The sequence below is a fragment of the Phlebotomus papatasi genome, chromosome 3 (genome assembly GCF_024763615.1).
Source record: "Phlebotomus papatasi isolate M1 chromosome 3, Ppap_2.1, whole genome shotgun sequence".
Lineage (NCBI taxonomy): Eukaryota > Metazoa > Arthropoda > Insecta > Diptera > Psychodidae > Phlebotomus > Phlebotomus papatasi.
Window position 1 is genome coordinate 48,419,592 of NC_077224.1, and position 25,616 is coordinate 48,445,207.

The 25,616-nt window shown below is 32.8% G+C and overlaps 1 protein-coding gene across 1 annotated transcript in view; it reads right to left on the reverse strand.

Annotated features, from left to right (window-relative positions):
- LOC129808042 (cytochrome P450 6g1-like) overlaps window positions 1-20,085 on the reverse strand; it is a 22,177-nt gene extending 2,092 nt beyond the window's left edge. The window contains exon 1 of the mRNA XM_055857705.1: window positions 19,684-20,085. Within this exon, the coding sequence (XP_055713680.1) occupies window positions 19,684-20,003 (320 nt within the window). The 5' untranslated portion in view covers window positions 20,004-20,085. The remainder of the gene's footprint in view (window positions 1-19,683) is intronic.
- Between the last annotated feature and the right edge of the window lie 5,531 nt (window positions 20,086-25,616).

Below are 25,616 nucleotides of genomic sequence, written 5' to 3' on the forward strand. Positions count from 1 at the left end.
GCCTGTGCAGTTCTTGAAGATTTGGTCCAATCAGCAGTTCTGCCCTTCATCCTTTTCGACTCTATGGTTATATGTAGTTGCGTCTATACTCTTCTATCAGTAAGTTATGTAGTTCTTATGATCCTTCTTTGAAAAACAATTATGGGTAATCCTTTGTAGGTGCCTAGCTTGACCGTTACTATAGCCTTTTGCGGCATTTCGTCAGCAGTAGTTGCACAGATCTTCATCCTGACTTACAGTGGTCAGGTTGTAACGACCAGGAGTCAAGATCTTATTGAAGGAATCTACGATACTGAATGGTATGCTGCATCTCCTAGTCAGAGGAAATTTTTGATTCTCTGCATGATGCGTGCAAGAAAAGGATTCACATTCCAAATGGGATTTTTTCAATTAACCCTCTTGACATTTTCAACGGTTTGATCTGTTTTTTTTTCTTTTCGATAGTGATTAGTGATTGTTCAATTAAAATAATAATTTATCATTGCAGATTCTTCAAACTGCGGGATCGTATATTGCTCTATTGAAGACACTATCTTCTTAGTAAGCATTTCATGTCATACTCATGTAACTTGAAAAATAATATGTTCTAAGAAAGTTCTGTTTCCCATAAATACATTGATCTCAATTTCAAGATTTTTCTAAACAAAAGAAATAAATAAAATGAATTTTTTAATGCCATGTATTAAAATTCTATATCAGATTACTCCAATATTTTCTCTGAAACGATTTATTTAAATTAAATTAATTAATTGAAGCTCTTATAACCATTTTTTATTCAAATATTTCATAGTAAGTTATTTATTATTAGAATTTAATAAAATATTTTCATATAACATAAAAGATTTAGTTTTCGTTAAATTCATGTAATCTATCCTCGATTTTGCTTTGTAACATAGGTATAGTATTACTAAGGTTTTTACTTAGAATTTCTGCTAAAAACAGAAAGACATAATAAAAAAAAAACAAATAAAAGGTATTGTGTAATTTAGTACTTATGAATTTATTACTAAAATAAATTTGTGAAATAATTCTTGTTTTCCTTTTTTTATTGTAATTCACCATTTCAAATATATATCCCGTTTTTCTCTAGAGATCTTTGGACTGATACAGTTATTTATAACATTTTCTTAAAATATATCTAAAATATTAACTTTTCAGTTAGAAGGAAACATTGCTTAGAATTTTACAGGTAAAGTAAAATATGCTAAGCATAAAATGCAAATTTGCAAGAATTTTTTGATCAGTAAGTAATTTGTAAGAATTTATTGAGAATTAATAAATTCTTATAAATTCACATCTTATGCTCAGGGTATTTTGCATATAAAATTCTTAATAACAACTGTGCCTGATGTTTATTTTTGTTTAAAAAGAAATGCGAATGTAGCATAAGTTATCACCCTATAAATTTTAGTTGGGGTACTACAAATTAGCATTTCCCTCATTTGGAATTCTAATGGTATGTCCATTGAATTTTTTTTTAAGAATTTGGAATTTAGCAAGCGAGAGGTTGAACTGAGATTGAGGTTTATGCCATACAGCTAAACTACAGTTTAGCATAAAATAAAATATATATTTTCTTTACTAACCATTATTACTAATTTACTGATAAAACATATTTTTCACATTATAAATGTGTAATTAATTTAAATAGGTTTAGGAATTTAAATTTAATTTCTTTAAGAAAAATCAAAAAAATAAATATTTAATAATAAATTGTGCTTCAATCTCTTTTAATACTCAAATGCTCATAACAAATATTTGAAAGTATGATAGTTAGAAGCAGTAAGATTTAAGAGCTCATCTTATTTGATTCAATTGAAAATAAACAAGGAAATAAAAGTGCATTAAATTCTTCTTTAAGTGAATTACACACGACCTTGGAATAAATGCTATCGATTTGGAAGACGAATTGCTTTATTCAATCCATTCATGTTTCACCAGCCGCTTATTAAAATGTCGTAAAATATGATATTATGCTACAATTGAAGGTACGTAGTGATTAAGGTGAAAATAAATGGGTGTATACAAGAAAGAAGGTGTTAATTATATACTTGATTTACTCAAATTCTTTTTGGGAAAGTCTAGTCTTATGTTACTGTGCAAGAAAAAATATTTCCTTAACCTTTTTGTCAGAAAATATTGTAATATTTATCTAGCATTTGTGAATGATTCACCAAGAAAATGAACGATTCATCACATTGGCAAAAGCATGATGATGTGTTATTTATACGAATTTTTTTTTTATTTTTCGTCGTAAAATCTCGAAATTTATGAATTTAAAATGCAAGTTAACCGATCACTTCACTTACAGAATCCCTATCCTAGTTTTAGACATAAAGGAGACTAGGGCAAAAAGTCACAAATCGAAAATTTTAAAATTCAATATCTTCCAAGATAAATAAGATAGCGGCTTAAATTTTTTCCATAGATAGCCTCCATAGGTCTTCTTCAATGTCGTAAGTTTGTTAGAATTTAAACAAGGAATTTAGAAAATAAAAATATCGAAATTTTTAGCCCTATTTTTTAAATATTTTCCGTGCAGAAGATGTCAATTATTAACTACTTATATTAAATTTGATGCGCTGGTGAATATTTCCCAAATTATCTGGATATTCTTTGAATACGAATCCGCTATCTATTTGAATTTGAATTGAATTGAATTTATTTCATCTCATTCTTGATCATCATTCCTCTCGTTCAGTAATAACCTTCCCGATTTGAGAACTCTCTCCGGTAGAGGTTTTTCCTTTACCGATTCAAAGGTATATCAGAGAGAACTTTCCCAAAAAACCCGTTGGAAGTTCGAACGTTTAAACCGACGAGTTACACAAAAATGAGCAAGTTCCTAAAAAGGACATCTCTTTGAGTGAAAGTCCAATTAAGACGTTCTGCCATCTTGAAATTCCACAAAAATTCACTTTTTGCAACAAACTTTGCACACTGTTGTTGACATTGTTGACGATTGAAGTGTCAAAAATATCGAAATTCGAAATGGCAGAACAATTAGTGCTAAAGCGGCGAGTACGTGAACTTGCACTTTAGGCTCCCGGTAGATTCCCTTTCGAATAGGTTTGGCTTGGCTTTGGAGTGGCTTTGTCTCTTCGAAAGGTTATTACTGATCGGAGCCATTGTGAAATTACGTCGAAAATGGCATTTTTAACTCCTCGAACTCCATGAGATTCACAATCCAATTTTTTTTTTATTTCTCACCATCATGGCTGACAAACGGTAAGAGATATTGACCACCGGTTTTCGGTGACCCCCCATTCATTCATTCCAACAATATCTCTGGACGATTTCCCTCCTTTTAACTTTTTGTAATTTGCCATTTTTAACCTAAATTATAAATTATCAAAAAAACAGAATATTTCTTATTATTTATCATCACTCTTACACATATATATTTACCATTGACAACGTTAAAAATGTACAAATCCACTATTTGCCTCTCAAATGACATAAACTCAAAATGTAACCGGTTTACATTAAGTTGGTTGCATGTTTGACCATTTTGAATTAGTTTTTTTTTAATTTGTCAACAAACTTTTGACTCCTCAGATTGATCAACTTTTGGAAAACAATTATCTTTGATATGAAATAATTTTTTTTTCAAATATAAATAATATCTTTGGATTACACGGAACTCATTTGCAAAAAAAAAATTTAAAAAAGTGATTTTTTCTATCATTTTTTTCACTTGATTTCTCAAACATGTATTAGACAACAAGATATTGACACCCACTGTACATCATACCGAGAAAAATATGACTATGGAAATTACTAACCTTTATTGAAAATTTGACAGTTGAAAACGTATTCAGTTTTCCGTAAAGCTTTCCGACTGTCCTCATTATATGTAATATTGTAATAAATATATTACTATCTCAAATTAAGAATACTTATACAACGGTTCGAAGTTTTTCATCGGATTAGGAAACGAAGTTGTTAAGATGGAAGACCCCAATTTTTTCTTCTACGCCAAATTGCTCTTAAAATTTAATGGATTTAGCTTGAACGAAAATAATTTTTTACTAAAATTCTGGTCGACTCTTTGTATTTTCTTACATGAAATCGCGAAGTTGTCTCTAATCTACAATGGTTACGATAAATATCCGGATATAGTAATAATGATTACCTGCTCAACTGTTGCCATAGGTTTCACCGTAAACACCTTTAAAATCATCACAATTTACTTGAAGATCGGACGTATGGGAGACTTCTATCGACGACTAATTGAATATTGGAAAATTCGTAAGTTTGAGCTTCTTACAGTCACTTACAAATCAAGAAAATATTTTATTTGCAGCGGAAAAGGACGAAAAAGCTATTCTGATGGAACACAAACCCTTTACAAATATCGTGTCTTTGGTCAACTTCATAAGCTTGATGGCAGGAATATCCTGGTATTATTTGATTCAAGGATTTAAGTAAATTTCTAATACGTTTCCTTCTCTCAGGTGGGTATTTCTGCCACCAGCCATGTCCTTATATGAGAAGTACACAGTTGGAAATGCAACTTGGCAAACCGCATACAACATAACTTACATAGATTTTATCAAGTATACTCCTGCATATGAGATATCGATGTTAGTTTACTACATGTTAACGGTTTCCACTATAATCGGAGGTTGTGCTTTTGATTCTTATTTCTTGGAGAGTTGCTTTTATCTCGCTGGACATTTTAAAATTATCTACCAGAGGTATCAACGGATTAAGTTCTCTTTAGAACGGAAGGAAGACGGAGAAGTTCTTAGACAACTTAGTTCAGTAATTGAGTATCACAACGAAATTCTTAATGCTTGTACAATTTTTGAAGATCTAATTCGATCAGCAATCCTACCTTTTATCCTTTTTGACTGTTTTGTCGTATGCTTCTGTTTATACACTCTTCTTTCAGTAAGTTAATAGATACCTAATCTTGTTCATAGGAGCTACATGGGTACAAGTCTAGCTATATTTTTATGTGGCTAGAGCTGTGCTCTTGTAATAGAATTAGTAATGTGAAGCAGGAAAGCTTACCGATTTACGAGATTATTTTTATAGATGCCCAACTGGATTGTTACAACTGCCTTCATTGGAATTTCTTGCGCAGCAATTGCGCAGATCTTCATCCTGACCTTCAGTGGCGAGGTTGTAACGACCAGAAGTCAAGATCTTATTGAAGGAATCTACGATTCTGAATGGTATGTTGGATCTCCTAGTCAGAGGAAGTTTCTAATTCTCTGCATGATGCGAGCAAGGAAAGGATTCACATTCCAAATGGGCCTGTTCCAGCTAACGCTACCAACATTAACAACGGCATGTTCAAGAGTTAATTAAGATGGATTTTAAAGATATGAGAAACATTTTCCTTTTGCAGATTCTTCAAAGTGCTGGATCCTATATTGCACTCTTAAAGACTCTATCGGATTAATAACATTCTAATCTGCGAACTGGACATTTGTTGCTGACTCGATGCAATCGAGAAAGGTTTTTTTTTTAGCGTTAAGGGAAAGCTTTGAAACTTCATATGACTGTAATTTTGTACTGATTGATTATTTTAATGTTCACAATGAATTTGTTCACACATAGTCCTTTTCAGGAAAAGGAAAGATTAGTAAGGGAAAGCTTTCCGGCTTAGCACACACTCTGGCTTCGGACACTTCACATTTTTCCCATATTCCTTTAATGAATCTGGCCTATCGCAATATACATATTTTAACAACTGTCACACATTTTCTGAAAAATATAGATCAGATACATTAAAAGAATACAGAAAAAATAATGTGTTCGAAGCTAAAGTAACTGCTAAGCCTTAAAGCCTTTCCCTACCTAGGTATCAAATATTCATGAGGGAGTTGCGACAAGGATTTTTCTAAAATTTTAGCTCACTTGAAGGAAATTAAATTCAGCTAGAGTAAGAGGTTTAGGTTCAGCTAAGAGGTTTATAAAAATGTCACCAAATATTATTGCAAATAAAATCAAATAGTATTACAAAAAAAAGCCTAATAATTTTTATTTAAAATAAAATCTGTAATAAAAAACAGTAGTTTACAATACAGAACTAATTGCAAGTATAAAATGCTTTAATAGTAGGTATTTTAATTTTATTTAATAGGGGTAAAAAGTCACAAATCGAAAAATTCAAAATTCAATATCGTCCAAGGTAAAAAAGATAGCGGCTCAATTTTTGTTCTATAGATAGCCTCCATAGATCTTCTTCAATATTGTCGTAAGTTTCTTAGAATTCGAACAAGGAATTTAGAAAATAAAAAATATCGAAATTTTTAGTACTATTTTTGAAATATTTTCCTTGCAGAAGATAACAATTATTACCTACTTAATTACCAAAATTGATGCATTGGTGAATATTTTCCAAATAATTTGGATTTTTTGAATACGAATCTGCTATCTATTTTAGAATTTCACAAAAGTTCTTTTCTCCAGAAATCCTTTTATTAAAAATTGCCACTTAGGGTAAAAAGTAACAAAAGGTATGGAGCAAAAAGTAACAAATAAGCGAAGTAATTTCTGATGTCTCAAGGCGAAAAGAAACGTCATTATCATGCCTCGCCGCTTGTTGTTTGCATTGGTCAAACGATTTGCAGTCTTTTGTGTGTTTTTTCTAAAATAGCTTGAAAAGCGCTTTTCTCGTTTTCTCACTTTTCTCGCAGAGAAAACGGTGTTTTACAAAGGTGTACATTGTACATGAATAAATTTTCTATGAAAATATGTCCTCTAGGTATTTCTTCAAATTTACGGAAGCCCATAATGAAGCAAATCAAAATATGATAATACCCAATGTCTGGTACTATTTGCCCCAGAATTTTTGAGAATGCTCACAAGAGTAACTTTTAGAAATCGGCTCAATCAATTTCTTTTTCTTTTTCTTTTTATCAATTTTTAAAAAATGTTTATATAATTTATATACCATAAAACAGGTTATCAATTCTTTTAGTTAATATACATCTTAATGTTGCCTACGATTAAGTAGTGGTTAAATCCCATTTATTTTAATAATTAATGAAAAAATCGCCTCGTCCCACATGCCCCTGCCCCAATCCAAACCTCCCCCGTCTCCCCTAAATCGAAAATCTGCTCTAAGAACCCTAATTTCTCAATATTTCGGTCCAAAAGGAAAGTAGCAAGAAAATAAAAACCTTAATGTTATTAGGTGAGATTCTTAACAATCTCACCTACTATAATCCTAACAAAATTTCATGTCGTCCGATCGACCTCAAATTTGGCCAAAATGTGTTTCGCCACTTCCTGATTCCGAATATATATGTGGCTAAGTTACGTTCCCGGCCGGCCGGCCGGCCGGCCGCTCTTTGGAGCTTAATAGCTCCTAAACTAAAAAAGATATCGACTTGCGGTTTTCGGCAAAGGTTATATATCGGGTGAAAATTGCAACTTAGTGCATAGACCCCCCCACCCCCCACCCCCTCCTTCCGCCATTTTGAAGACCCCCCTTTTTTTGTTTTCTCAATAGCTCCGCCCCTATGGCATTCAGCGGACTCAAATTTTAGTATGTTATAGCTGGGCCTTAGAGCTTTCCATCAATACCAAACTTAAGGTCCCCCGACCCCCCTGACCCGAGCTATAAGGGTCCAAAAAAAATTTCTTAAAATGGCCATAACTCCGGTTATAATTGTCAGAATTTAAAAAGTGAAAGCTTTTTGAAAAGCTCTCGTGAAATGCCACTTCCCCTTCTAACATCACAAGTTCATAAAACCACCGCTAGGGGCGCTTTTTTTAAAAAGAAAATTTTTTAAATCTTAAAAGTTAAATAACTCAAAAATTCCATTGTGCATCGGGCTGGAAATTTAGTATGTTGTAGCCGTTGATTATACCTATCAAACAAAAAAAACCTTAAGAGTAGTAATAATCCAGCAGCGTACTGTTGTGACGTCACCTGTGTTATCCAGCAGAGTACTGTTTTGTGACGTCACGGTGCAGTAATGCTGGTCGATGGGCTACCTTCAGGCCAAGCTCCGCCCCCCTTACCCAACTCCCGCGCCCCACCACCCCACTTCTTCTTGTTGGTTAAGGGTTCCTATTGGCTATCCAGCAGAGTACTGTTGATTCTTATTGGCTATCCAGCAGAGTACTGTTGACCGCCATTTTGAATTTTGGCCGCCATTTTGAATTCGTGTCCGCCATTTTGAATTCCCATCCGCCATTTTGAATTTTGGCCGCCATTTTGAATTCGTGTCCACCATTTTGAGTTCCCATCCGCCATTTTTATTTTTATCCGCCATTTTTTTTTATTACCGAACGCTGCTCCTATTTTTGTTCGCCATTTTTAATTTCCGACCGCTATTTTATTTTTGTCCGCCATTTTTACCGACCGCTGCTCTTATTTTCTATGCGCGCGCCCTCTGTTATTCCTATTATTAACTATTTCCGTAATTTTTTCGCGACATGAAAATTTTTTGGCCCGATGGTGGACTCTTTCTCATGTATTTTTTTTCTCCTATACAATTTATATGGGAAAAGATCTGCCATGCCTAAGAATTGATCTCCGGACCTCTCGGTTGCGAGTCCAATACCTTATCCATTATGCTACTCGTGGCATGATAGAAGGTTTGCCAGAAGTCTTTCCTATGCATTAAGCGGGATTCTCTATAGTCTCTGGCCTATATGCACTGTCCAAGTGTGGAAAGATGCAAATGCAATATGAGACCTTTCGCGCGCTCGAGACCATATGGGAGAGACTATTTGTATGAGTCTTTGCGCGACAATTTGATTCCTTCAGATGAATGAAGCAAAATGGAAAAAATGTCTTGCAGTGCGCAAGATAATTGTCAAATTGAGTGGAATTTCGCAATATTCACTAATTTTACTGGCGATAAGAACTATCAATAATTTTCATTGGTTATTGAACAGCATGATGTTGATGCCGTCATGCAATTTAAACCATTTTCATTGGATATTGATCAATAGATATTGAAACGTCATTGAGTTGAAATTTGCATGTAAACAGTTTTTTTCAAAGCATGCAACTTTTGAGCTTGCGTATTTCAATATTGTTTGCAATATTTGTCTTTTTTATTTAAATTGTAACATAAATTACCGAAAAATATCATACTTTTCCACTTACATGATTGTATCTCACATCATTCACATCTCTTGATGATATGATCAAACGATTTTTATGCAATTTGTCTAAAAAAATATTTTTCGTTCAGTGATTTCAGATTAGAAGTGATAAATTTCGTGAAATTTATTGAATTTCTGCTTATTGCAGATGGTGACTGCCATGAAATTTCAAGAATCTTAGTTTCAGATCCTCAATTTTCAAATAAACAAACTGATGATCAAAGATGTTGGTATGCAGTTTTATGCAGTTGTGCGGGATTATTCGAAATTTGCACTCCTGTATCATGCATAAAATAAAAGAATTAAAAGATGAATGAAAAAATGTCAATGTGGGCAAAATTTCTTGTCTTGTGTATGAATCATTTAACTCTCTTGATCGCAAGTGGGAAAGTATGTAAAAAGTGTTAGATTTCTCATAACTTTGTATTACAATGTTCTTTTTCTCTGACATTAGAGAATTTTTACAACATTAGAGAACAAAATTATTCAAAGTGAATTATTGATTTGTGTTTTCTCTTATTATAATTTAGCAAATATGAAAAAATCTGTAAATATATGTACAATATTTACCTAAGAATTTGATTATGTGGAGAAATGGCAGCAGAGTAAAATAAAATAGGAACCAACTTTTCATACAAAATTGATTTTTATGAATGAAATGTTGTATACACTTCTATAATTCGGTACCTGGGATGCTGAATTAACTTATGCATTTTTCATTGATGACTCATTATCAAATTTATGTATATTTCTGTGACACATATCACAAAATAGAAGATGAAATCCTCTTTCTTTAGTAGAAGATCAATTTTTTTTTAAGATGACTCTCAGTAGAATAGGCATAAAAAATAAAATTCAAGCGATACTCACTAAAATAAAGTCAAAGATTTGCGTTCTTACACTCTGATAAAGAAATTTAGCCTTGCACTCACTAGCACTTCATCACTGAATACTATTAATTTTAGTTTTTGACCGTAAAGCTTCATCCTCCCCTGAATAAATGTTAACAAAATTTAATTTATTACATTAGAAAAAAACAATTTTTTAAAAAAGTAACTTCACTTGTTATTTAGAAAAATGTTCTATTTGCCCCTCGCATCCTACCTCTAGACTTTATTCTGAAAATAATGAACATGACATGTCCAAACATGTTTCAACGTGTATGAAACAAACCATTTGCATACGTTTGCATAATTTTCTCGGGAAATTTCGTCTGTACGATCAAAAGATCCTAAAATATTTTATAGGAATTTGAACATTGGAAAAAAAAGTCTCATTTGTATCCCTGATTTATTGGTGAGTGGAAGGCATTTTCTTAGTGAAAAGTGATAAATCACAAAATAACTTATCTGAAAATATGGAGACAAAAGAAAGATCACATCAAGTTCCAAATGTAATGAAGGCGAAGCAGCACTTCAACAAATATAATCCTGATCCTGCTGAGGAACTTCGAAAGGATGAGGAACAATATGCAAGAAATCGACAACAAAATACAACTCCTGAACTACTGAATTCATACACCTACTTTCTAAATCGAACATGTACATTGTTTATCACGATCGGGTTTTCTCCAGAGAATTTTTCACCAGTTGCTAAGATATGTGCCGTAAACTACTGGAATGGAATTGATGCTGTAGAATTCACCCAAAATACATGGACAACGTTCTGTGCCAGCAAGCAAACTTTAAGAAAATTGTTGGGAGAGGATGCTGGAAAGGATGATGCTAATATGGAACTTGAGCTGCTGAATATTCAACTTGAAAACTGCATGAACATTAGTAGTTACTATGCCGTGGAAAATTCCGAACTACTTATTCTCAGTCAAAATGATGGAAATGATCGTCTATCCCTAAATATTTCAGAATTTGACAAATTAATGTTACTTTCTGAATTTATAAATGGAACTTTGATTTACAATACTTCTGTACAGTGGTATGTACAAGAATATTTTGAGAGATACAGCAATGTTTGTAAATCTTTAGGTGTGCAAAGATTGGAAAATTCTAATTTTTCAAACAGCAATACTTTTGATCCACCAGTCAATTATTTTCGCCTGTTTCATGAAATTCCTTTTGTAGCAAGTAAATCAAATATTTCTTAAAATGTAACATGTGTATAAAAATCAAATGATGTCAAATAAAAAGATGAGAAAACGTAAATGTAAATTGTTTTAATCTTGTATATTTGCAATCTGAATCCTCTTAAGATAAGAAGAATGAAGAAAAAAAATGAACTTCAATTGCACAGGGTTATGCATTATGCCAATATTTATCTATACCAACATTCCCTTTTCATCTCAACATATTTGCTATGTGAGCAAGATTAAAGTCAATGAAATAAAATTATTTGTGAGAATTTTGTCTTGTTGTGAAAAGAAATTGTTTTACAATCAATTATTTCAACATCACACAATGTTTCATCTGTGCATCAAGAAAAACACGACATGTTTTATTGATGCATCATGAAAAAAATCAATATGAAAATGCACTGAAAAATTTTACCAACATAAAAAAAAATCTGCAGAGAGATATCATATTTTTTATCATCTTGCATTTTTTCTGCATCAAAATATTTTCTTCACGTGAAAAAAAAATCTTCAAAGTGGCGTCTGACATTTTTTCTCAACGTAATCTGATTTTTTCTTTGCAGCATTAGCAGGATTGTTTTAATTACATTTTATAGCACAATCAAAAATGATTGTATAGAACTTCTTTGACAAAATCTACTCGATTGCATGCAACTACTTTTAAACAATTCACATGATTCCTCATGTTGATGGCAACATAAAAAACAAAAAAATAATGATACTTTGATCAGATGCGAAAGAAAACTCATTTCATTGTTTTACAATCAATTTTATTTATAACTTAGTCGGTTGTAGTTTTTCATTACACAAAAAAATCTTGACTTCATTTTTTGGTTTCTTCACGAGAAATATATTCTTGTAGTCTCAACGTATGGCTCTCGGCATATAGGGCAATGTCTTGTTTTTGAAGCACATCCTTGACAAGCAGCAACGTGTCCACAAGGTAGGAAAGCGGTATCGTATTCATTGTTGTAGCATATTTTGCAGATTTTATGTGATTGCTGTACAATATCGTATTCTGCTTCTACATTATTACAATCCAAAATTTGATCGCCAAAGAATATCTCGAACAAATTATCAATTGTATTTTCATCATTAGTGTTAAAGAATTGTACTATCAATTGTTTTTTCTCCAAAATAGTCATGCTTTTTCCATTTTTCATTTTTCTTGAAATTTTTTCCACTACACCGCGACGTAAAATCTCATTTTTGTTTTCATAAAGTAGGTCGATCATTTGTGCTATTGTCTTTTTATGTAAAATAAATTGCACCAAATCAGACTCTGATTTTTCTTTTGCCAAAGCTTCTGCTAATTGTCTCAAGCTGTGCGTACTCATTGCGATATAGATTTTTTCTGAGTGATTTTTTTAAGATACACCATGTTAAATAATTGTGAAAAATGTTTGTAGTGAACAATTTTCAACGAAAGAAAGAAAGGGGAGAGGGATTTTTGGGTTAAAAACGCTCTAAATTTATACTTTTAACTTTTTATTGCAAATGATATAGAAAATTATACATCACTACTAGAATTTTCAGATGAATATACATGATCTGAAGCAGGTTTCCTAGAATAATATAACGTTTGTTCCTCAAAATCAAATCCAAGTCAAGTGGGAAAATAACGTTAAAAAATGAGTGTAATGTGTAAATTTTAATGCAAAAGTTAAATATGACGTCATCGGATTCTGAGAAGGGGTTGGGGGGGGGGGAAGGGGGGGCGATATAGAGGTATGGGAGGGGGGGGGGGGTGCCCAGTACAATTGGTGTATGTGCATTTTGTCCGAGATGAAATGCGACCTCATCAGGTCGGGCCCAAATTTTGGATCTACACGTTTTTGACACTCATAAATCAAGAATATGTGCGCTAAAAAAACGATTTTCGTGGATTCTACAGGAGAGGTTTGAAACATGTCCATGCAAAAGGAAAATCTCCAATTTCATTTTTTTGTTGCAAATGATGCTTTTCCAGGAAATCATTCCGGAATTTAGTATTTTTATTAAAAAAAATCCTAATTGCACGTGTGCAGAGGATCATATTTCAACTGGGAATGGATGTTTTCAAAGAAAAGTTGCGATCGTGTAAGTGTATTTTACTAGGGCCATCAAGTCTTGTTCGAAACATGTCCTAGTGCATACAAAGAAGGAAAATCTCAAATTTCATCTTTTTATCACGTATGGTGTTTTTCCAGTAAAATATCGTACAATTTTGAAACTTTTATGAGACATTTTTCATTGCATGTGTGAAAAATAATATTTGAATTTCGCAATATTGGATAATTTTTTAAGTGATGCATAACTTGAACTGGATATTTCAACCAAGTGTGTAAAATTGTTGTTATTCTATAATCGACAGTCAAACCAATAAGTTTGTTTTACGAAAGATAGGCCAACCTAATTCACGGAGAATACATATTTCGGATACACAATAACATGGTGAGTTCCATATTTTTGAATAAAGAAATTCATAAAAATTATATTTGACGAAACTGTTTTGCAGTTTTTGATAAATCATAATCCTACGAAAGAAGAAGCTGAGAAAATTTTGGAAAGATTTACACGAAAAAGACCACATTCCGATGACCCGCCATCTTGGATAGAAGAAATTTTAAATAAAATGGAACGTGACATAGCTTCTGAGAAGTTACACAAAATTCAAAGGAGTGAGGTAGAGGAGTCTAACAAAGAAGTTAAAGATCAACTCATGTGTAAAAGAAAAGATAAGCTCACAGAAAAATACTTTGAAAAACAGGAGAAAAATCTTTACCTTGTAGAATATGTGACTGATTCAGAAGGAGATCAAGTACCTGCGGAAGATTTTTTATCTGATTTTGAGGAACAAACGTTATATTATTCTAGGAAACCTGCTTCAGATCATGTATATTCATCTGAAAATTCTAGTAGTGATGTATAATTTTCTATATCATTTGCAATAAAAAGTTAAAAGTATAAATTTAGAGCGTTTTTAACCCAAAAATCCCTCTCCCCTTTCTTTCTTTCGTTGAAAATTGTTCATTACAAACATTTTTCACAATTATTTAACATGGTGTATCTTAAAAAATCACTCAGAAAAAATCTATATCGCAATGAGTACGCACAGCTTGAGACAATTAGCAGAAGCTTTGGCAAAAGAAAAATCAGAGTCTGATTTGGTGCAATTTATTTTACATAAAAAGACAATAGCGCAAATGATCGGCCTACTTTATGAAAACAAAAATGAGATTTTACGTCGCGGTGTAGTGGAAAAAATTTCAAGAAAAATGAAAAATGGAAAAAGCATGACTATTTTGGAGAAAAAACAATTGATGGTACAATTCTTTAACACTAATGATGAAAATACAATTGATAATTTGTTCGAGATATTCTTTGGCGATCAAATTTTGGATTGTGATAATGTAGAAGCAGAATACGATATTGTACAGCAATCACATAAAATCTGCAAAATATGCTACAACAATGAATACGATACCGCTTTCCTACCTTGTGGACATGTTGCTGCTTGTCAAGGATGTGCTTCAAAAACAAGACATTGCCCTATATGCCGAGAGCCATACGTTGAGACTACAAGAATATATTTCTCGTGAAGAAAACAAAAATGAAGTCAACATTTTTTTGTGTAATGAAAAACTACAACCGACTAAGTTATAAATAAAATTGATTGTAAAACAATGAAATGAGTTTTCTTTCGCATCTGATCAAAGTATCATTATTTTTTTTGTTTTTATGTTGCCATCAACATGAGGAATCATGTGAATTGTTTAAAAGTAGTTGCATGCAATCGAGTAGATTTTGTCAAAGAAGTTCGATACAATCATTTTGATTGTGCTATAAAATGTAATTAAAACAATCTTGCTAATGCTGCAAAGAAAAAATCAGATTACGTTGAGAAAAAATGACAGACGCCACTTTGAAGATTTTTTTTCACGTGAAGAAAATATTTTGATGCAGAAAAAATGCAAGATGATAAAAAATATGATATCTCTCTGCAGATTTTTTTATGTTGGTAAAATATTTCAGTGCATTTTCATATTGATTTTTTTCATGATGCATCAATGAAACATGTCGTGTTTTTCTTGATGCATAGATGAAACATTGTGTGATGTTGAAATAATTGATTGTAAAACAATTTCTTTTCACAACAAGACAAAATTCTCACAAATAATTTTATTTCATTGACTTTAATCTTGCTCACATAGCAAATAGGTGTGATTATGAAGGAATCACACCTAATATGTTGAGATGAAAAGGGAATGTTGGTATAGATAAATATTGGCATAATGCATAACCCTGATGTGCAATTGAAGTTTCATTTTTTTCTTCATTCTTCTTATCTTAAGAGGATTCAGATTGCAAATATACAAGATTAAAACAATTTACATTTACGTTTTCTCATCTTTTTATTTGACATCATTTGATTTTTATACACATGTTACATTTTAAGAAATATTTGATTTACTTGCTACAAAAGGAATTTCATGAAACAGGCGAAAATAATTGACTGGTGGATCAAAAGTATTGCTGTTTGAAAAATTAGAATTTTCCAATCTTTGCACACCTAAAGATTTACAAACATTGCTGTATCTCTCAAAATATTCTTGTACATACCACTGTACAGAACTATTGTAAATCAAAGTTGCATTTATAAATTCAGAAAGTAACATTAATTTTTCAAATTCTGCAATATTTAGAGATAAACGATCAATTCCATTATTTTGGCTGAGAATAAGTAGTTCAGAATTTTCCACAGCGCAGTAACTACGAATGTTCACGCAGTTGTCAAGTTGAATATTCAGCAACTCCAGTTTCATGTTGGCATCATCCTTTCCAGCATCCTCTCCCAATAATTTCCTTAAAGTTTGTTCATTGGCACAGAACGTTGTCCATGTATTTTGGGTGAATTCTACAGCGTCAATTCCATCCCAGTAGCTTACGGCACATATTTTAGCAACTGGTGAAAAATTCTCTGGAGAAAACCCGATCGTGATAAACAATGTACATGTTCGATTTAGAAAATAGGTGTATGCATTAGGTGTATGAAATTAGGTGTATGCAGTAGTTCAGGAGTTGTATTTTGTTGTCGATTTCTTGCATATTGTTCCTCATCCTTTCGAAGTTCCTCACCAGGATCAGGATTATATTTGTTGAAGTGCTGCTTTGCCTTCATTACATTTGGAACTTGATGTGATCTTTCTTTTGTCTCCATATTTTCAGATAAGTTATTTTGTGATTTATCACTTTTCACTAAGAAAATGTCTTCCACTCATCAATAAATCAGGGATACAAATGAGACTTTTTTTCCAATGTTCAAATTCCTATAAAATATTTTAGGATCTTTTGATCGTACTGACGAAATTTCCCGATAAAATTATGCAAACGTATGCAAAATGTTTGTTTCATACACGATGAAACATGTTTGGACATGTCATGTCATGTTCATATCTCAGAATAAAGTCTAGAGGTAGGATGCGAGGGGCAAATAGAACATTTTTCTAAATAACAAGTGAAGTTACTTTTTTTTAAATTGTTTTTCAATATAATAAATAAAATTTTGTTAAGATTTATTCAGGGGAGGATGAAGCTTTACGGTCAAGAACTAAAATTAATAGTATTCAGTGATGAAGTGCTAGTGAGTGCAAAGCTAAATTTCTTTTATCAGTGTAAGAACGCAAATGTTTGACTTTATTTTAGTGAGTATCGCTTGAATTTTATTTTTTATGCCTATTCTACTGAGAGTCATCTTAAAAAAATTGATCTTCTACTAAAGAAAGAGGATTTCATCTTCGATTTTGTGATATGTGCCACAGAAATAGACATAAATTTGATAATGAGTCATCAATGAAAAATGCATAAGTTAATTCAGCATCCCAGGTACCGAATTATAGAAGTGTATACAACATTTCATTCATAAAAATCAATTTTATATGAAAAGTCGGTTCCTATTTTATTTCACTCTGCTGCCATTTCTCCACATAATCAAATTCTTAGGTAAATATTGTACATATATTTAAAGATATTTTTCATTTTGCTAAATTATAATAAGAGAAAACACAAATCAATAATTCACTTTGAATAATTTTGTTCTGTAATGTTGTAAAAATTCTCTAATGTCAGAGAAAAAGAACATTGTAATACAAAGTTATGAGAAATCTAACACTTTTTTCCATATTTTCCCACTTGCGATCAAGAGAGTTAAATGATTCATACACAAGACAAGAAATTTTGCCCTCATTGACATTTTTTTCATTCATCTTTTAATTCTTTTATTTGATGCATGATACAAGAGATCATTTTCGAATAATCCCACAATTGTATAGATATGCATAGCAACATCTTTGATCATCAGTTTGTTTATTTGAAAATTGGGGATCTTAAACCCAGATTCTTGAAATTTCATTGCAGTCATCATCTGATATAAGCAGAAATTCAATAAATTTTCACGAAATTTATCACTTCTTATCTGAAATAACTGAATGAAAAATATTTTTTAGACAAATTGCATAAAGATCGTTTGATCGTATCATCAAGAGATGTGAATGATGTCAGATATAATCAAGTAAGTGCAAAAGTATGATATTTTTCGGTAATTTATGTTACAATTTAAATAAAAAAGACAAATATTGCAAACAATATTGAAATACGCAAGCTCAAAAGTTGCATGCTTTGAAAAAAACTGTTTACATGCAAATCTCAACTCAATGACGTTTCAATATCTATTGATCAATATCCAATGAAAATGGTTTAAATTGCATGACGGCATCAACATCATGCTGTTCAATAACCAATGAAAATTATTGATAGTTCTTATCGCCAGTAAAATTAGTGAATATTGCGAAATTCCGCTCAATTTTACAATTATATTGCGCACTGCAAGACATTTTTCCATGTTGCTTCATTCCTCTGAAGGAATCAAATTGTCGCGCAAAGACTCATATAAATAGTCTCTCCCATATGGTCTCGAGCGCGCGAAAAGGTCTCAAATTGCATTTGCATTTTTCCACACTTGGACAGTGCATAAGCCAGAGACTAGAGAGAATCCCGCTTACTGCATAGGAAAGACTTCTGGCAAACCTTCTATCATGGCACGAGTGGCATAATGGATAAGGTGCTGGACTCGCAACCGAGAGGTCTGGTGATCAATTCCCATGGGCGGCAGATCTTTTCACATACATTTGTATAGGGGAAAAAAAAATACATGAGAAAAAGTCCACCAAAGTAATTTCCGTTAATTCAAAATGACCATCAAAAAGCGCGCAATATCAAAAAGTTCAAAGTTCCAAAAAGTTCAAGATGGCCGTCTAGTGCATTGCATTTAAAAAAAATAACATCATTGTGCTCCACGGAGAGTTTTCATCAGCAAATGTAGTATGTACATCACTGTGCTCCACGGAGAGTTTTCATCAGCAAATGTAGTATGTACATCACTGTGCTCCACGGAGAGTTTTCATCAGCAAATGTAGTATGTACATCACTGTGCTCCACGGAGAGTTTTCATCAGCAAATGTAGTATGTACATCACTGTGCTCCACGGAGAGTTTTCATCAGCAAATGTAGTACCAACATCACTGTGCTCCACGGCAGACTTGTGGTATATACATCATTGTGCTCCTCGGCAGACTTATGGTATATTATATACATCATTGTGCTCCTCGGCAGACTTATGGTATATTATATACATCATTGTGCTCTCCATAACATCATCGTGCTCCATATTCAATTAAAATTATTAACCAAAAAATCAGATTCATGGTTCAGGGGGAGGGTAGCGGGGGTGCGGGGGGCGGGGGAATCGGCCTGATTCCCACGCTGGTGTCCCCTTCCTACGACATGTCCATGGAATGTCCGAGGACATTTACATCACGCTGCTGTCCCCTTACTACTTTCATTCAACCTTCTACTTTACAATATTATGTACAGACATAAGAAAAAAAATAACTTTAGGTAGTCAGGAAAAATTATTTTCTTTATGGGACACCGGTGTTCCAATCGTCCTTAAAGGGTTAATCCAATAAGATCAGGGATTTTGAAAAAATTGTAGAATTTTGTTTGAAAATAATATCTTGATTCTTTGTGAATTTATCAATTTATTGGACCTTAAGATTGTAGCCAAAGAAGAATCATCAAGACAGGCACTTAGTTACGGCTATACAAGGTGTAAATACATAATTTTGGATACTTTTATTAAAATATTTATTCTTTCAGAAGTCTACACTTTGATGGTCCATCGAACCAAATACGTGATACGTAATATTTAATGGTTTATCCTTGCCATGAGGTTATGATCGTTATGATCATAACTAAAGTAAGTACTAAAGACTAAAGTAAGTTCAGAGAAACTTGTCTTGAAAACATAGTATTTATTTTTTTCTTTGCTTATCCTCTAAGGCACATAAAGGATACAAATATTAGTGAATATTTTTAAATAGAAATGATGTATAGTATTTCAACACCATGATTCATCTTATATTGCATTAAATATGCCTATTTCTGATATGATACCCATTTATGATCACTACACTCACCTGTCAATAAAATTTGGAAAATCCTTCACCAGAATGTTCTTTATTATTTCCGGATGTCTAACGATAAGGCTGGGCTTGTGGAAAAAATAAACTCCAGTGATAGGATCACCCTTACACTCTTCGTTATTGTACAAATCACTAAAAAGATCCCCAAAACTCTTCTTAAACAATATTGAATCCTTCACAGCTCCGAGCAAAGGAGGTCCTGGGATGTAGGAGACTCCATTCTTTTCCCAATAAATCCTTGCAGATCTCTGCCACCACCACAAAAAACCAACAACACAGAGCACAATCCCCAAGATCACTTCCAGAACAAACATCTTCACTACCGAGTATCTGACTGCAGACTGAATTCAAATCCTAATCGACTATTTATAATAACTGACTTCACGCAAAGTTTAATCTCTAATCAAATCAATAATCACAGTACTATAGTGACTCTATAAATTTATTTAAAAAAAAAAATAGTTATGATTTGTTGCAAAAATTGCACTATGCAATTCAATAAAATAAAAATATTTGAGTAATGAACAACTAATTTTTCTCAAAGGATAATACATGGTATTAAAACGTGATCTTTAGATACATAACATGCAATATTTACAAATATTAAACATTTTTAAAGATTTACTTAAGTCATTCTGACTAGAGCTGCTTAATTCCATTTCTTATCAAAATTTTGTTATATCATCACCACTTTTCTTTCGAAGAAAATGTGAATATTAATTTGCGATGCAAAAAACTAGTGAAAAATTTAATTTGTTTTAAAGCGCCTGAAAATATGTGATATTTGGTAAATATTATGAGATTTAAAACGATAAAGAATCGTTTTCTAATACTTTCAACGATATTGTTTTTAGAATATGCTTATTAATTACGTTTTAGCTTCTATTGTTTTTTTAAATGACTATTTTCGAGTAAATTCAGTAAATTTCGTATCTACAAAGAAGCTCAGAACAAATTATTCCATCGCTGTACGACATTACGATAAAGAATGATATATTGGGACCTATAAATCGATGGTTCCATTCCATAATTTCATTCTATTTCAGAATAAGAAGAGTTTGTCATTCGCTTGATTTGTGTATACTTAGACTTTAATATCAATCTGAGAACACTAAAGGATACATCCTTCTGTAACTATGCATTCTAATTGGAGTGAGAAGATCTCCTAAAAACGGTAGAACTGAAAATAACTAAGTGAACTTTTAAAGTTGATTGTGAATAGAACCCCATATCCTTTCAGATGGCTTATACAACCTGAAAAGGAGTTTTCACCGTTTTGCTTCAGAGTAGGTGGGTCACTAAAGCTTCGACGCCGATGACCGCTAAATCCTTGCTTCATGACCACATTCCTTTTGCAAACGATGTCAGTCTAAAAACTTTCTTGCTCTTCATTGTGTTTTTATTAGCCAATATAAAGGAGAGCAAGAAATTTTTTAATTTGAAATTCTAAATGTGACTTAAATCCTAATGCCGTAAACAGACTTATAGCCCAAATAGACTTAGGCTGATCCTCAAGAATATTTAGCCTGTGAAATTCGGTATTAACCCTTTAAGGACGATTGGGTCACCGGTGACCCAAAAATGGAATTTTTCCAACGGCCTTCTCAAGCTATGTTTTCGTCTAAAAAGTCAGAAAAAGTGATTTTTTCAGACCCTAATTTTTTGACCTCCTCGTCCTTTAAGGGTTAAAGGACTAGAAGAAGAAGGAAATTTATGCAAATGACCTCTAATAGATGAACCTAAACCATGAGTGTATGAAAACTTGAGATAGGTCTTTACTGCTAAATTTTGCATGCTAAATATTCTCGAGCATCAGCTTGAGTCTATATCTAATGCTCGGTTAAGACTGGTTATTTAGCCCAGTTCTCTAAAGTCTCAAAAATGTAAAGGGACAGATAATCCTAACCGGCTTATGTAGGTGAGATTCTTAACGTGAGCTAGCTCGGAGTGCATGCAAATTCGATTTAGAGCTGAAGTTGGGAGACGCCATTCAGTTATCTTGAATCAAATTCGTGAAATTATGCAAATTTTGTATTTAAACAAAAATATCAAGGATTTGGATGAACTGACAGAAAAGTGATATATGGGTGAAATGTAGACCAGAATGTTCTCTATAATTTTCCTATAGAACATGATCTCATCGATTACTCAGAAGCCAAGATAAGCGAGGTTTTTTGTTTCTTAACTCGTTTTTTCATCCAGATTTCCCCAAGTAGTCATTTGTTGAACTTCAACTATTTCAAAGAATTGTTGTATTTTGTGGGACTATCCATTTAAAACCCTATTTTAAGTGTCTTGGTGGAGTAGAGGCAGTCAAATTGGCATCTGAGTGATTTCAAAGCGTTATTATGGGAAAAATCATTTTTTTCACACTTAAACGGAAAAATCGGAGTGATAGCGTAGTCTGAGTGGAAAATGATGTATGAACGAAATGTAGAGACAAATGTGTTCTACAATTGTGTCGAAGTAATCATCAAAATCGGTTTAGCGACAGTCGAGATAATTGAGGTTATGTGATATTGAAATTGGTTTTTCGACTGTGGCGCCCCTGGTGTTGGTCCCACGAAGTTCAAATATTCTAGAAAGTTGTAGCATTTGGTGAGATCTTTCGTTTAAGCCCTCATTCATCAAAATCGGTCACATAGAATCGGAGATATGATTTTTTGAATTTTGTGAACTTTGACCCCTCATATCTCCGGTTCTGTTTTAACCATAGCGCGCATACGCACCATTTTGGAAACGTCCTAGACTGGACTACAACATACTAAAATTTGATTAACTTGCACAATGCCGTTTTTGAGAAAAATGAGTTAGAATTTCGATGAATTTTGACGCTATCACAGCGCCACCTGTGGTGAATTTTTGAACTTCCATCTGAAAGTGCTCATCGAGACAAAACCAAAAAGTTAAAATTTAGGTCGCTATGTTAATTAGAACCGGAGATAGAGGCCGGTCAATGTTCGAACTTTGACCCCTTATAGCTCGGGTCAGGGGTTATGGATCGACTTAAGGTTTTTTTTGTTTGATAGGTATAATCAACGGCTGCAACATACTAAATTTTCAGCCCGATGCACAATGGAATTTTTGAGTTATTCAACTTTTAAGATTTAAAAATTTTCTTTTAAAAAAAGAGCCCCTAGCGGTGGTTTTATGAACTTGCGATGTTAGAAGGGGAAGTGGCATTTCACGAGAGCTTTCCAAAAAGCCCTCACTTTTTTAATTCTGACAATTAGAACCGGAGTTATGGCGATTTTAAGAAATTTTTTTTGGACCCTTATAGCTCGGGTCAGGGGGGTCGGGGGACCTTAAGTTTGGTATTGATGGAAAGCTCTAAGGCCCAGCTATAACATACTAAAATTTGAGTCCGCTGAATGCCATAGGGGCGAAGCTATTGAGAAAACAAAAAAAGGGGGGTCTTCAAAATGGCGGAAGGAGGGGTGGGGGGTGGGGGTCTATGCACCAAGTTGCAATTTTCACCCGATATATAACCTCTGCCGAAAACCGCAAGTCGATATCTTTTTTTAGTTTAGGAGCTATTAAGCTGCAAAGAGCGGCCGGCCGGCCGGGAACGTAACTTAGCCACATATATATTCGGAATCAGGAAGTGGCGAAACACATTTTGGCCAAATTTGAGGTCGATCGGACGACATGAAATTTTGTTAGGATTATAGTAGGTGAGATTGTTAAGAATCTCACCTAATAAGAAACAATTAGTTAGTGCATGCTAACTTATTTCACTATTATTGCATTATTTTATAAATTTTCTTTAATATTTTTGATAATTTTTTTTATATTATGTTTCTGAATGAAACAGTGAATAATTCTATGGATTTAGAAGAAGTAAAAAAGAATTTCATCAGTCCAAAAAGAAGCGTTTAAGTAGCACTCTTCGGAAAACGATTCAGTTACCCCACCTTACTATAAGGGAAATGCTTATAATTTTGTCCAGTTTCTTATTTTGGACACTTTGAGGATAACATTGGACACTAAAAATAAATTGATTAAAATGATGGATTTTTATTCCAATATTTGATGAATAATGAATTCTATCTAAATATTTGTTCTTTTTGGAAGATTTTAACACTAAATACGTTAAAATTTGAATATGATTTGAGTTGAAATTGCTTTGTTGAAAATTCAGTGTGAGCAATTGCTTACGAGAAATATGACAGAACTTCGTGGCTTACTTCAGTCTTATTTAGTTTTGGTGAAGTACTAACAAAGTTTGTTCGCTGTTTTTGAGTGATATTATTGAATATTCATTGAATATTGTGTTGATTCACGTTACTGATGATTTGTACATTTGATCTGAAGTGAGATTTGCCTTGTGAATTATATTTTTCGTGTGAAAAATGGGAAATTTTTTAAGACATTCACCAGTGAGGTGATGATTCTTATTTTGGACAGGTGTTTTTCTCACGAAATTTCGTGAAGTTTTAGCTTTTGTGATGACTAGGTTGGACAAATGCCTGGAGAAACAAAGGAGCATCATCTCTACGAAAGAGATGTAGCGAGAAATGCCTTGAAAGGCTCCCGGAAAGGTCAGGGAATGAGCGAATCCGCACGTACTTGGAGCACCGAAGTCAACTCACTTTAATGAATGATATGGAAAGTTTTCGGGCTTCTTGTGACATTCTACGTTTCCCTTACATGAACAGGAAGAGGACTTGGTAAGATTGGTTCATCAAATGAAGAACAATGGGCATCCTATTGAGGCGGATTAGCTGTCCAAATTTACAGCCAAGTTGGACAAATTAATAAACAAGTTGTCCAAAATAAGAGTCAAATTCACCTCTACTTATCAATTCATTTTTAAACGTATTAAAACTAATTTTAATAAAAATAAGACGATAAATAGCTTGCTAAGTTTCTAAACAACCCTTCTGAAAAGAGAGTAACAAGAAATGTCAATTAGTATAGAAAATATCGCACTTCAAACTTGGAACTTCGATGCTTATAAGCAGACTGTCCAAAATTATAAGCACTTCCCCTATAAGTATATATAAAATTAGACACCTCTGTCTCTTATAATTTCTAAAATATTGAGATCTTTCGAATAGCAGAAAAAGTTTTCAAAGAAAAAATTGAAACCTACATTTTTATTAATGCATGTGCTAATCTTTAATAATAATATTTGATTATATAAGAAGAACTCCCTCCGGATGCGTCAGGGGGTGTAATCCTTTCAGAACATTAATTTTGTGTCTTATTGTCCTGAAAGGATTATACCCCCTGACGCATCGGGAGGGAGTTCATCTCCTTGACTTTCTTATGCTATTTGTCGTCAATAATCTACCAAAATATTTGATTATAACTTGCCTTTAATTAACAAATTTTATTAGGGTAAAGTGGTACAAGTTGGAAAATGGTACAATTTGGACAGGGCTTTTTGGTCTTGATAAATTTACTACTTTATTTTTATTTGTATATTATATTTTTAATGCTTTAGTTTTATGATTTTGTTCCTTGTGCTTAAAAACAAATTTTGTACTGTATTTATCAAGAAAACAGCCATGTCCAACTTGTACCGACGAATTGTTCAACAACACTAATTCCAAATTATTTCACTTTACCCTATTATTTATTAGATAATATTTAGATAAGCAAATCTGGATATAGGGGAGAGCAGGTGTGTTTGAGACATTTTTTATGCTTTGACTTTAACCCTTTAACTCTTTTATCTCTTTTGGACTCTGAATACCCAAAGCAGCATATGAAATTCTGTAAAAAAACGATGTTTTTTGAATATTCAGGATGATAAAAAATCGATTCTTGTGGATGATTACAAAGTAGAAGAATGTCCAAATGTAAGATATTTTTTGTAGGACCTCAATTAATTCCTGAGCTTAGATATTTTTGATTAAAAAATTCTGAAATTGGCTTGCAGCATATGCAAGTCCGGAAAGAGTTAAAGACGAGTGGGACAC